Source organism: Halichoerus grypus, chromosome 2, assembly GCF_964656455.1.
Source record: "Halichoerus grypus chromosome 2, mHalGry1.hap1.1, whole genome shotgun sequence".
Taxonomy (NCBI): Eukaryota; Metazoa; Chordata; class Mammalia; order Carnivora; family Phocidae; genus Halichoerus; species Halichoerus grypus.
The window spans coordinates 47,305,590-47,319,124 of NC_135713.1; the positions used below are offsets into that span (position 1 = coordinate 47,305,590).

Below are 13,535 nucleotides of genomic sequence, written 5' to 3' on the forward strand. Positions count from 1 at the left end.
CTATGACAGCCATATTGCAACCTTGTGGGACAAGCCAAAAGAAGCCACAGAGACTCTAATATCTCATTTCCATGAAGCTGCCGAACCAACCATCAAACAGCCTAAATCCAGATTTCCAGTTATGTGAACTAATTAAAAGTCTTTAATTAAATCACTACTTTTTAGTATTCTCTTACTTGCAGCTGAATACCATCTTTCTAAGACAATGAATAACTGTGCCCTGAGAAGGGTCTCCCATTATTTTTAGGTACAAAAGGACAGAGAGTTTCCTTTTTACCAAGTTCTTTATTCTGCAACAAAGGTTTCCACTTAATCAGTCTTTCATGTTTCTTTTATAATCTTAGCATAATCTCATTATCCCTCTGATGTCTCTGAAAGATTAATAGCACCCCTTTGACCCCCAGACATTCTTTCTCCGTTTATCTTTTCTGTTTTCTCATTAATACTTTCCACAGACCAAATATTATATCTTGGTTTTTAATTACTTTAATGGGCCTCATCCATAGTAATTGGGACATTTAGGTCATTATCATGTCTCCTCAGATCTTCTTGAACAATTTTATTGATCATCTCTTTGAGCAAAATCATGTGGGGGTACTAGACCCACATAAACTTGTAACTTAGGCCAAAAGTTGTCCTGATGAATTAGCAACAATTCCTTCTGGTGTGAAGCTGCCCTCCCTTTAGAATTGTGGCTTACAGTCATTGCTGTGCCTTAGTGTTATCCGAGGTGGTCTAAGAACTCCTGAGAGCCAGGTCTCCCCCATGCGCATTAAAATCAGGATCCTAGAGAGGAGTCAAACATCAGTATTTTTTATTACTGAAATCCCCATATGATTTCCATGTGCAGCTGACTTTAAAAATCAATGCTTTAGGCCAGTATTTCTCAATTTTTAATGTTCATACGAATAACATGGAAACCTCATTAAAATGCAGATTCTGATTCTGGGCTCTACGGTGGGGACCGACCTTCTGCATGGATAACAAGCTCCCAGGTGATATCCATGGCATGGTCTGAGCCCCATGTTTTGATTAATAAGGGTCTAGCATCTAGATTTAGTAGTCTATTTTAAGACTGGATCTAAACAAATTAAATTCCACTTGGGTACTATTGCAGCAAAAAAATGATCACTGCAAGAGAGTCAAGAACTCAGAGGGTGGTTGTTTCCATCTCTGGTTTAGTTACAGACTTAAGTGGACCAATCATCCCAGTTTGCCTGGATCTGTAAACATGTTACAGTCATTAGGGGCTCCTGAAGGGATTCCCAGCATGTGGGACTTTGAGTTTTAAAATGGGACAGTTTGGTCACCCTCATTACGGCGGTGTTCTTCATAAAGCAACAGAACAGCCAGGCTTTGCACTTCCACATTCTCATTCCTCTTTCTGGGAACGGCAGTCCACCACAGGGCCAAGGGTGTGCTGGGAAAGATGGTTCAAGGGAAAGAAATGCTGAGTTGCATGCACCAGGAACTTAATGTGACCTCAGAAGGGTAAATAATCAGGCAGATCCAGGTGGACCTAGAAAAATCCAAGAACAGGTTTATGACATGGCCACAGAGAGAAGTTCAGGAGACATGGTTTAGGTCTGTGCTCTGGCACTGGGTTCCTGTGTAGCCTGGGGTAACTCAGTCCCCCTCAGTCTGGGCCTCAGTTTCATCAGATAAAACATGGGAGTTGAATTGCTGGATGAGTCGGGGTCTTTCCTGGACACCCAACCCCCACTCCACATGCAGCACGGATAAAGCATACAACCGCCGAACAGCACCTTTCCAGCTCAGATGGAAAGTAAACGCCTCTTCTGTTTCGTGAGCAGCTATCTCCAGCATGCTCCAAGACCCTCATAACAATATTAGCATTCATCTTAGTCCAGCATCCTTCTCTTCGCTGTTCTTTGATGTTCAGAGAGCTGAGAACTCACAATGCCTTTTTTTTAAATGACTATAACATGTTTACAAATCCAAATGAAATTCTATTTTGAGACCCAGCCTTTTGGTTACAAGTGGCTTCCTCCTTCTGATCTTGCCTTCATCCAGGGAGCTCACTTCTCAAATTTTTGTTTTCTTCAGAGAGACAAAGAGTCTCTCCAGCCACCCATTGCTGGATTCCTGTTAACCTTTCATTAAGCCTGCTGACAGCTGGCTCCAGCTCTTCATGAGTTGGTTCAACACATTCCCATTTAAATGTGTCCCACCTGGCTTCATTAAGATTCCTGCCAGGTTCTCCACTTGTGGCTTCCTCTGCGAATGCAAATAAGATTCTGAGCAAATAATATGGGGACAAGGGAAGATTGAGCTATAAAGGGGTTGGGATTGGAGAACCATCAAAACACTCAGGCTGCCATGGATTTGAGCAAACTAAAATCCATTTGGACCCAACGGAGGCCAATACTGCAGTTCTGTATGCACGGAATGTTAAATTAAGGCCCTTGCTGTGAAGTACAGGGTAGTGGTTAAGAGTGTGGAGTCCTTCCAGCCTTGTTCAAGGCCCTGCTCTGTCATAGGGGGTTGGTCCATGTGACCTTGGGCAGGTTCCTTCGCCTCTCTCTGCTTCTGTTTTCTCCACTCCAAAAGCAGGAGTAATATATCTGTTTTACTGGGCTGCTGTGAGGATTCCACGAGAAATTGGCCTTGAAACACTTAGTAGGATACCTAGACCATAGCAAATGCTGTTTAAGGATTGGATGTTATCTCTGATTTAGTCTAGAAAGGCCAAGGTCAAGGTTGCAGAAATAGGTTGTTCTAAACCCTCAAGGTTGGATTGTGGACCCACCATGTAAAAATCAGCTGTAAGAACCACGTCTCCATCAAAGTCCTTCCTTGTGCAAATGGAAAATCAACACTGATTCCATTCTGTCGCATTTCCCATGTGTGTTCCATCTCATTTAGGTTTTTAAGCTCTCTAAGTGAAGTGATCCTCTCTCCTGGGCCCTAGATACTAGGAAGTTATTTGTAGGAGACTACCAATTCATCCTGATTACACAGAGAGGGAAAGAGAGAACTAGACCAACAATCTCCCCTGACCAGGGAGTCTCAGCGTAAGAATTATGTATTTATTAATTCATCAGTTGGTAAAACCCACACCCTACCTCCTGGACTTTGGAGTCTCAGACTGGTTGCCTTGTTCCAGCCTGTGGCCACGTGTTGCTTGCCCAGGACGTTATCCTAACTAAGTTGGAGTGGTAAAGTCTTCAAGTGGACACAGGCATGTTGCACTTAGAACAGCCCCGGCACTTCCTTTGCCTCACTCATCTGTGGCAGCTGCCTGGGGCCTCAGGGTGAGCCCAGGTGCTTCTTCCACAGCAGAAGTCAGGAGACAGGGTTCTCTGATCTGCATTTAGAAAAGGAGATCTCTGCCACAGCTTGGAGAACAAATCGGAGAGGGGAAGGACTGCAGGCGGGGAGTCCAGGCAAATGCCAGCTTCAGTGAGGTCTCTGACACCCACCTCCACTGGGACCTTTGCCTACTGCCGCAGGAAACTCCTGACTCTGGGCCACCACACCCACCCCCACAGAGCCCTGGTTAAGGGAGAATTTTTTCTCAAAAAAGAAAAGGTGAGCCAAAATTATGGTGCGGTTCTACATCGCTTCTGGCATTATTGATGAGACTCAGACCCAGGGTTGCTCCCACCATCCCTGGAGGAGGGCGCTGCACTCCGAAAGTTGGGCATAAACAGAGAGATACAAATGCATAGGAGGCAAAGGCAACTAGGGTAGAGAAGGAACCAGAAATCGTGTCCCTGACACAGGGCAATTTGGAGAGACATGAGGCCCTCCTTCCAGTATCTGGAGCGCTGCCAGAGAGAAGAGAGATTACACATGTTCTGTGTAAACACAATGAGTTCCACTACGATCCATAGGCAGATGCTGTCCAGAGACAGACTTTGTTTTAAATATTTCTAAGTCTCAGAACTACCTGAGATTGAATGATCTCCTTTAGATGTGGTAGTGAGCTCACCATCACCGAAATTATTCAAGCACAGTCTGGAAGATCACTTAGCGTGATGCTACCCAGGAGATTAAAGCACCCGGCAGAGAAGGTGCCAAAGGTCTCTAAAGTACTTTCACTTGTGACATTAAAGCAAGACTGGATCATGACACCAATGGAATAGATGGGGCTTTAAAAACAAAACAAAACGAAACAACACATTCTAAGACTTATTTTGACAATTCCCACATCATGCCCCGGTCCTCAATCCTGAGAAAAAGTGGCACATTAGAGCGTGAAAAGACCATCTTCGTCTTCTCTTCCATGCTGCATGTCATCAAAGTTGTTTTTACATTCTCCAACATTGTCTAGCCTGTAAGGAGAAAAGAGAGGCTGAGAATGGGAAACACCAGGACCAGAAAGAACGGGATGTTGCTAACTCACAACGCAACTAACCATGGTTGTTAGAGTGAAAAGGGCTCAGACTCCAACCTGTCTAAGCCTCTCCATTCACAGATGGGAAAACTGACGCCGCGGGAAATAAAGGGCTTTTGCCAGTCTATTCCAATAAGGGAATTAAACGTTTCTATATTTACATTAGCAAAATATAAAATCAAGATCAAAATGTGTGTATGACCTTGGAAAGCTGCCTTGCTGAGTCTCAGTTCTCCTACTTGTTAATATTTATTTGTTAATATTTTCGTATTGATGCAATTAAGTGAAGCCACAGTCTTCATCACAGTTTACACCAGATCTTTTCATTTCTTTCCCAAAAAGCTATAGAACAAGACAGATATCCAAAATCTCTTTCCAAAGACTCTTCAAACTATTTAAAACAAAACAAAACAAAAAACTGCTCTTATGGTCTAATACTGGGCTGAGGAACCAAATCCCAGGAATGATATTCTACATGTTTCTCATTTTCCATCCTGCCAACTCTCTTCTACATAAACTCCTGTTTAACAATGTCCTTTTAAAATGAATCACCCAGGGATGCCGTGGAGGCTCAGTCAGTTAAGTGTCTGCCTTTGTCTCAGGTCATGATCCCAGAGTGCTGGGATCAAGTCCTGTATCAGGCTCCTTGCTCAGCGGGGAGCCTGCTTCTCCCTCTGCCTGCCGCTCCCACTGCTTGTACTCTCTCTCACACAAATAAGTAAATAAAATCTTAAATAAATAAATAAATAAATAAATAAAATTAATTGCCCAGAGTTGAACAAATTCTGAGCACAGAGGACAGAGACATATCACCTTCATTCTTTTGCATGCCATGCTTCTATTAATGCAACCTGCTTTTATATTTGTATTTCAGACAAATATAACATAGTGTTAACCAAGACAGAGGTTAAAGTGAGTTAAATCCCACATCTTTTTCACCTCTAATGTCACACTTCTCCAACCCTGTATTTAATCAGAACACGAGCACAAGTCATTAAACCACTGAGTAGTATCTAATCATTTGTAACAGCTTGTACAATCATTACAACAATCAGTCATGCAAGATGAATTACCTTGTGTGTTTCGGGAACCAACTGGTTTTCATGACTTTCCCTGAAAAGACAAGGCCATGGGATAAGCAGAGTAGCTGTGCTAGAACATGTGAAATGCTGGGAAAGCCCAAAGCTGCCTTACCAAGAGTGGAGTTGGACCAAAGGTGAGAATTGAGGGAATGGTTTTGGCAGGGAAAGCTGTTCCTTTAATCAGATCAAGTGATTGCTTCTTCGGGCCCCAAGGCAGTGCCCATCAATTACACATCTGTTCCCATGTTGTGGGCAATAGTGTTAAGCTGCTTCATTCTTTTTTTTTTTTTTAAGATTTTATTTATTTATTTGACAGAGAGAGACAGACACAGAGAGAACACAAGCAGGGGGAGCAGCAGAGGGAGGCTTTCTTCCTAGGGCAGCCCTAGCCAGAGGAGGAGGCTGGGCCAGGGTTTCCCCTGCCCTAAGACAATGATGATAATAATAGCACTTTTCACTTAAGGCAGTCATGAGAAGGAAAGCAGACACATCAGGAGTATAACAGCAGGACTGCCAGAGATTGAGTTTCCAGAAAATGAAGGTGCTCTTGTTTTTCTTTTCCAAAATATAAACTCCATCAGGAAGATGATACATGAAGGCTTTAGCATCCGAGGGAGAATGAGTTTCCCTGTTACCTCCTTGAGCAGGATGGAGACAATGATGGAAAGGGGACTCTGAGGGAAGGAGACAGGGGCAGGAAGCAGAATCAGTCCACGCCCAGATCCTCCTAGAGGCTCCACAGCTCCAAAGGGCACCATCCCACCCGGGGCCTGCCCTCCTTACCTCGAAGGAAAAACGCCACAAGCAGCACCAACAGCACGAATCCCAGGGAGGGAATGATGATCATTAGCAGGGCGGAGCTGAGGGCCCTTTTTACCTGGTGAGACACGGGGAAGGCGAGCCGGCCAGTCCTTTCTGAACATTACCCCCACACGATTTTCCTGTCCCAGTCATACCTTCCACTCGCCAAGTAGCTTCATTGCTTGTCCCCCCAGCCCCACTTTGCCCCATAGGGCTCAAGATCAAAACAAAACAGCCTTACAAATCAGAATTTCTTGGAAAATCTCTGAAAACCTGGAACATTTACCCAGACCACCCAATTTTCCTGTCTTCGACCTCAGGCATATGCTCAGGCATATGTTCAGGGGTGTGAAGATAGGAAATCTTCTACCCAGCCCCAGGCAGCTCTCCTCACAGCTGACTTAGACCTCCGGAGGCAACAAGATTCAAGAGAAAATGGAAGTCAATTTCAAATTTTCTACAGCACAGGTTCTCAAAGTGTAGCCAGGGGACCCATGAGATCAAAATGATTTTCACGAAACATTATTTGCCATTTTCACTGTCACTCTCATGAGATGGACAGTGGAGTTTTCCCTGAGGTGACTTGACAAATAATGTGCTGAGGTCATCCTTCCGATGCTAGAATATGCAGGCAGATAAGAGAATTTCTGCCTCCCAGTCAGGGATTCATGAGATTTGCAGAAACGTAAAACAATTCACGAGATTTGCGTAAAACGTAAAACATTCACGAGATTTGCAGAAACGTAAAAACAATGCCACCTAATGCCATTTTTCTAATATTTTTTCATTTGGGAAAATACAGTTATTTTTCATAGAATGTTACTTACGTCAACATATCATGGGTTTGTTTTGTTATTCTTGCTTTTAAATGAATTAATAAACATTGTTTTTAATTTCTGTTTTAATGTTTATGAGTATAAAGGGGTCCTGACACCTTTTCTTGACACAGCAGCAAGGAGGGGCAAAAATCTCCCTCTCAGGAGGGAGGAGGGAAAGAAGAAAGAAGGGATGGGGGGGCCTTCACTTTTCCCTTATAGGTGTCGATTCTGCCTGCAGTTTTTACTTAAAGCAGCTTGAATCACTTTTGTGATAATAAAAATTAATGAAGGGTACACTCAGCAAATAAGAAGGATGCTGGTGGCAAGTGTCGATCCTGCAGGATGTCACTAATCCTGGGCCACACAGAAGGCACACAGAATGATTTTGCCATGATTTTGTCCTTTTTATTTCTTTTTGTTTTTCAAAGTGTCTGCACATAGAGAGGCAACGATAGGAACGTTATTTCTGCCAAGAGCACAAGGCGCCAGCCTACAAATTGCTCAGCTATTTCCCCACAGTTGCTGCTCAGATATATTTGCCTCCCCAGTTCATTTCTGCAAACCTCTATTCTGGATTTTAAAAATCGAAGTCACATGCTTCAAATACTTCACAAAAATTTTACCTGTTCTGATTCTACTCCGTTTGGCACAGACATTTCTGTCTCCGTTGCTGGGAAGGAAAAAGGGGGGGAAATGTTTATATTTCCTGTGGGGGAATAAAATACCACATCCTGCAATAGGCATTTCAAAGCTCATCTGGAATTTTAGTTGATGTGTTTAATCTTTTAATCCCATCTTTCCTTTTTTTATATAATTTATTTACAAGACATTTGTTTTGAGATGATTTTATCTGAAGCTCATCTGCTATCCAACATTATCCCACAGGAACATCTCCATTTTACAGATGGGTAGAACGGGGTACTAGGCCAGCAGGCGATTGGGTCTAAATTTTCGGCAGGTGCCAGCAATGCATCCGGGATTTTTACCCAGTAAGAAAACGTGTCTATCAGTTAACAAATATTTATTAAGCATTTATCATAGGCCATGTACTCTGCTAGCTGCACCATCAACCTTGTTGACGAAATTTACAACTTAGTGCAGAAAACCAAATCTAAGCAAATAAGGTGAATAGTTGAAAAAAATAATGTTACAATTGTGCAACATTCTGGGAATAAATAGTACAAGAAGTACAATAAATAGATATGGATAGGGACATATCACAAGGATGGCTGATCTCTTCTGGAGGATCAAGGGTAGGTATCCTTGAGAATGTAAAGTTTAAGCTGAGTCATGGGCTCATTTATTTATAACTGATAGTTGAGTTCAACAAGCGAGACACTGTGCTAAGCACAGTCCCAGGCGCTTAGAATCCTAAGATGAATACAGCATGCCCCCCCCAACCACGAAATTCACAGTACATTAGAGAATGAGGACCAGAAGGTCATTTCGGCCTCATAGGCCACGGATAACGATGGGCTGTGAGAGGCTGCTGGGGAGGGCGGGCAGAGGGAGAGGCACGTAGCCCAACGTCGTACCTCAGTGCGAGCTGCTAGGATTAAACTCCTTGAGGACAGTGTCCCTCTCTACTTGCTCAACAGGGGAACCCTAACACAGCCTGGCACACACTTGGTGCTCAATAAGTGTTTGTTGAATGAATAATATTTGAGCTGAGTTAAGGTTGTGTAAGAATTAGCAAAGAAAGATGGTAAAGGCCTTTTAGGAAGCGCAGCATCAGCAAGGCCGTGGAAGCATGAAACAGTGTGCTTCTGGGTGGAATGGCAGGCAGCCGTGAAGGCAGAAAATGCGGGAGCCGGGTGGGGGGAGTGGCAGGGGATGACCACAGAGACGGGCAGGAACCGGTCAGGGAAGGCCTTTGTTTCATGCTGGTAAGTCTCTGTTTAATTCTGTAAGCAGTGGGACACCACAGAAACATTTTAAGCATGCTATGGTCAAGTTAAGAGGATAAGGAAATAGCCAAGATGAGATGATCAATTACCATCTGATCCCAGGTCTGAAATTCAGAGCTAACAGAAATGAAGGGAGAGAGACAGATTTTAGAAATGCTTAGCAAGGAGGATGTGGACACTGAACATCGAGGTGAGAAAGAAACAAGTCTTAGATAACTCGCAGGTTCCTTCTTGAGACTCTGGGCCATTGCCCCACTGTCCTCCTAGACTGGGCACAGCCAAAGCAGAAGGGTCAGTCCAGGGAAGAAAGATGCCGGGTTCAAATTCATAGTCATTGCGTAAGGGACCCGAGAGACACACGTAAACACCACTCGCCTCACACGCAGTCGATGGATCGAATCTGAACCAAACTCAGGGAAAGGTTGGAGTTGCAGATACTGGTTCGGGAGTCATCAGTCTCCCGGGAGCAGTTAACATCCACTGAATGTATAAGAAATCCAAGGGTTGCATGTCCAGAGAGAGAAGAGCAGGAATCCTAAGAAACCCTGGCACTTGAAAGGTGGACAGAGAAGGCAAACGAGAAAGAAGTAGAAGAAACCAACAGCAGGGAGCAGAAAGTGAGACCAGTGTCATGGAAGCCAGGGCAGGAGAAAATGCCTAGAAAGGATATGAAATCGTATGTGCAATAAAACCTGCCGATAGAAACAGAACATAAAGCTGCACAAAGACAAGGACTGAGTATAGTAAAAATCTAGGTGAATAATTACTGAAATTGATCATTGTTTCTCCCAAGTTTCCTTGTACTTGAGGCGGAAGAAAAAATGTGATAGGTTTTCTAAGGCTCATAATTTGGTATAAGAGAGCTTATTTGTTCGACAGGAAAGTGACTTGTTGAATGCCTACAAGCATAAAACTCAGAGGGGAAAATTCAGCATGTTTTCATATCCTACAACTCAGTTATTGTTGTTTTTCTCTCCGCTATTATTCCCTAGAGCTGGGAATTGCAGGTAAGAATTCAAAACTCCTACCCCTGTTCTGTCAAAATCCTATAGTATTAAAATCATTTGTGATGGATAAGACTGAAATTGGAAACCATCAAAGAGAAAAGCCAGCCTAGGTCAGTTTTGTCAGAGCTAATCCGTATTTTAAATTGGAATTGTCTAATGGCAGAGACATTTTGCAAACACAAACACTGTGGGGTGATACCGACCCCTACTTCCTCTCCTCCCTCCTCCTCTTCCTCCTCCTATTCCTTTTCTTCCTCCTCTTCTTTCTCTGCCTCTTTCTCCTCCCCTTCCTCTTTTTCCTCCTCCTCCTCTTCCTCCTCTTCTTCTGAAAATGCCAAAAGCCCCAATGAGAAGCACTCCAAAGCCACAGTGTTAGATGGTATTAGACACTGAATAGCAACAAAGAACACAAGTGGATGGTGATTTTTGTTCCTTGTGGAACAGCGATGCTAACAGCTAGGGGATGGGGTAGACAAGTGAAGACTACTCGTTTCTGGGTGTTCTGTGCTATCGTGGCCCTTACATTCTTAAGACCCTGAACTCTTAAACAAGCACATTCAGGCAAAGACAGGAGTGCCCCCCACCCCAGACTTGCAAGAAAAGCAATTCTGTGGGAGGGGAACTGTGGTAAGTTGAATAGTGTCCTCCTCAAATGTATGTGCACTCAGAACCTACAACTGTGAACTTGTAGAAATAGGGCATCTTTGCAGATGTAATTAGTTTAAGGATATTGAGATGAAACCATCCTAGATTTAGGATAGGCCCTAAATCCAATGGCAGGTGTCCTTATAAGGAGAGAAGACACAGAGAGACACACACAAAGAAGGCCACGTAAGGACGGGCAGAGATTGAAGGGATGTGGCCTCAAGCCAGGGAATCCCAGGGGCACCAGAAGCTGGAAGAGGCAAAGGGAGGATCTTCCCTTAGAGCCTTTAGAGAGAGCATGGCCCTGCTGACACCTCAATTTTAGGACTTCTGACTTCCAGAACCATAAGATAATAAATTTGTGTCATTTCACATCACTACATTTCTGGTAAGTTTTTATTTACAGCATCCCTGGGAAAATAATACAGAGACACAGTAGTCATTAAGATCTTCCCCTGGGGATGGGCACAAGGGATGCAAGGAAGAGTGACCTTTTATTTAAAAAAAAAATTTTTTTTTTAAAGATTTTATTTATTCATTTTGACAGAGAGAGACACAGAGAGAGAGGGAACACAAGCAGGGGGAGTGGGAGAGGGAGAAGCAGGCTTCCTTCTGAGCAAGGATCTGATGCGGGGCTTAATCCCAGGACCCTGGGATCACGACCTGAGCTGAAGGCAGACGCTTAACGACTGAGCCACCCAGGTGCCCCTCACTTAAAAATTTTTTATACACTTTGTACCTTCACCATATATATGTTTTCTACCTAAAAGAAATTAATTAACATGTAATAACAATAAAAGAATCTTCAACTTAACTATACTTTTCCCAGCTCTATGGATTCACCAATACTTGATTAATAATTAGATTTGCCTACGGGGTGAGAACATACAAAATATGGACCCTCTTGGCAGAGTTCTCATTGTAAATTAGTAAGTTGGCTTACCAGTTTAATTTTAGGCTCTTGATTGAGTTCTTGATAGGCATGGGTATTCTGGCAAAATGGAATTCTTGCAAAACTGAACCCCAGACCTTGGAGTGCTGTGAAGCTACACCTGGGCCTCCCCCACCCTTCACTGAGTGTCTGTGTATCCCACATTTCCTGACTGCATGACCTCAGGCACGACATCACCTCTCTCTGAGCCACAGTTTATTCATCCGAAAATGCTGGTATTGCACAACTGATCTCCTATGTCCTTTTTATCCTTTGTATTTCTGGATGCCTTTTTACAAAGAATTTGAATGACCCAAGAAAATGATCATTTCACAGTAATTTTTCAAAAAGGATGAAAAGCTATACTTAGTATAGGAATTGAGTATGTAAATACTTAAGAACATACAAACACATGCATACCTCTTGCTCCACAAAGAAAATTTAAAAATACTGAAAGACTAAATACATCTGACTTTGAGTGGAAATGTTATAGGCAATTAAAATTTTTTTCAATACTTTGTATACTTTCTAAATTTTCTCAAATGAGAGAATTTTAACTGTAAAGTATATACCACGTGTTAATCACTGGAAACTTTGCAAGATGCCTGAGTCAAGAGCAAACCCTTGGGGTGTGTATCATTTCTCTGAAGCAATGCCACAGTGACCTTCTAAGCGAAACTTTGAAGATCGCTGTTAGAAACCCATTAACTCTCAGCTAAAGAAGAGCTGGGTGTTGCTATTAGTAAGACACACCCCTAGATATAAGTACTGACATACAAAGATGTTCAGGATATATATATATATAAAATGAGCTTTTTTGTTTTTTTGCTTTTAAAGAATGAATGCATGTAAAAACCAGGGAAATCCAAGTAGAGTTTGTAGACTTGTTAATTGTATGATGCCAATGTCAATTTCCTTCTTTGACCATGCGCTATAGTTATGTAAGATGTTTGGGGGAAGGTGGAGGAATGTATAGATTTCTCTGTACTATTTTTGCAAGTTTGTGTTGATTCTAATATTGTCTCAAAACAAAAAGCTTTTAAAAAGTGGTTTAAATATCAGCATTTCATATGGTTCAATCTAATATATGCATGATACATAGTGGCTTTGCAATAAAGATTTGTTTAACAAAAATTGTTCAATAGATGTTAAAGCAAGCTTTAAAATTATTTTGTAAAAGATTTTAGAATTTTTGTAAAAAATAATGATAGATGTTACTATGTCATTAGAAAAAGAAAATGATCCGGAGTGCCTGGGTGGCTCAGTTGGTTAAGCATTAGGCTCTTGATTTTGGCTCAGGTCGTGATCTCAGGATCCTGGGATTGAGCCTCATGTTGGGCTCCAACCTGTGCATGGTGCCTGCTTGGGATTCTCTCTCTCTCTCTCTCCCTCTCCCTCTGCCCCTCCCTTGCTCTCTCTCTAAAAATAAATAAATATTTTTCAAAAAGAAAAAGAAAATGATCTGAAAGAATATAGCCCACACTGTTAGAGTAATTATTTCTTCTTCTTGGTCATTTGGGGTGAGGGGTTGGGAAGAATGTTTGGAATGCAAGGAAATTTCACTTTATACTGTTTTACTGTTTTCTTTTACAAGAGCATATACTTGGGGCACCTGGATGGCTAAGTCGTTAAGCGTCTACCTTCGGCTCAGGTCATGGTCCCAGGGTCCTGGGATCAAGCCCCGCATTGGGCTCCCAGCTCAGTGGGGAGTCTGCTTCTCCCTCTCCCACTCCCCCTGCTTGTGTTCTCTCTCTGGCTGTCTCTCTCTCTGTCAAATAAATAAAATATTAAAAAAAAAAAAAACACAAGAGCATGTACTTATTTTAGAACATATAAAAATAAAGTGTAAATGTGAAGACAGTAACATAAAAACACTCCCTTTACCTTTAAAGGACTTATCATCCAGGGTAGGGTAGGAAGCAATATTCAGTGCCTGTGCTGGAAGAGCCCTGTTGAAAGACTCACATCTGCTCTTCCTAAAGAA

At 42.6% G+C, this 13,535-nt stretch overlaps 1 protein-coding gene across 3 annotated transcripts in view; it reads right to left on the minus strand.

The window, feature by feature from the left end:
• Nucleotides 1-265: 265 nt before the first annotated feature.
• The window catches only part of TIMD4 (T cell immunoglobulin and mucin domain containing 4), a 59,984-nt gene continuing 46,714 nt past the window's right edge, over nt 266-13,535 (minus strand). For 2 of the 3 annotated variants that reach the window (XM_078066785.1, XM_036096214.2), the window contains exons 6-9: nt 7,685-7,731; nt 6,226-6,319; nt 5,434-5,473; nt 266-4,298 (exon numbers count right to left, since the gene is read on the minus strand). In XM_078066785.1, coding sequence (XP_077922911.1) covers nt 4,214-4,298; nt 5,434-5,473; nt 6,226-6,319; nt 7,685-7,731 — 266 coding nt within the window. In that variant the 3' untranslated portion in view covers nt 266-4,213. The remainder of the gene's footprint in view (nt 4,299-5,433; nt 5,474-6,225; nt 6,320-7,684; nt 7,732-13,535) is intronic. The other variant, XM_036096215.2, reaches the window with a different exon arrangement.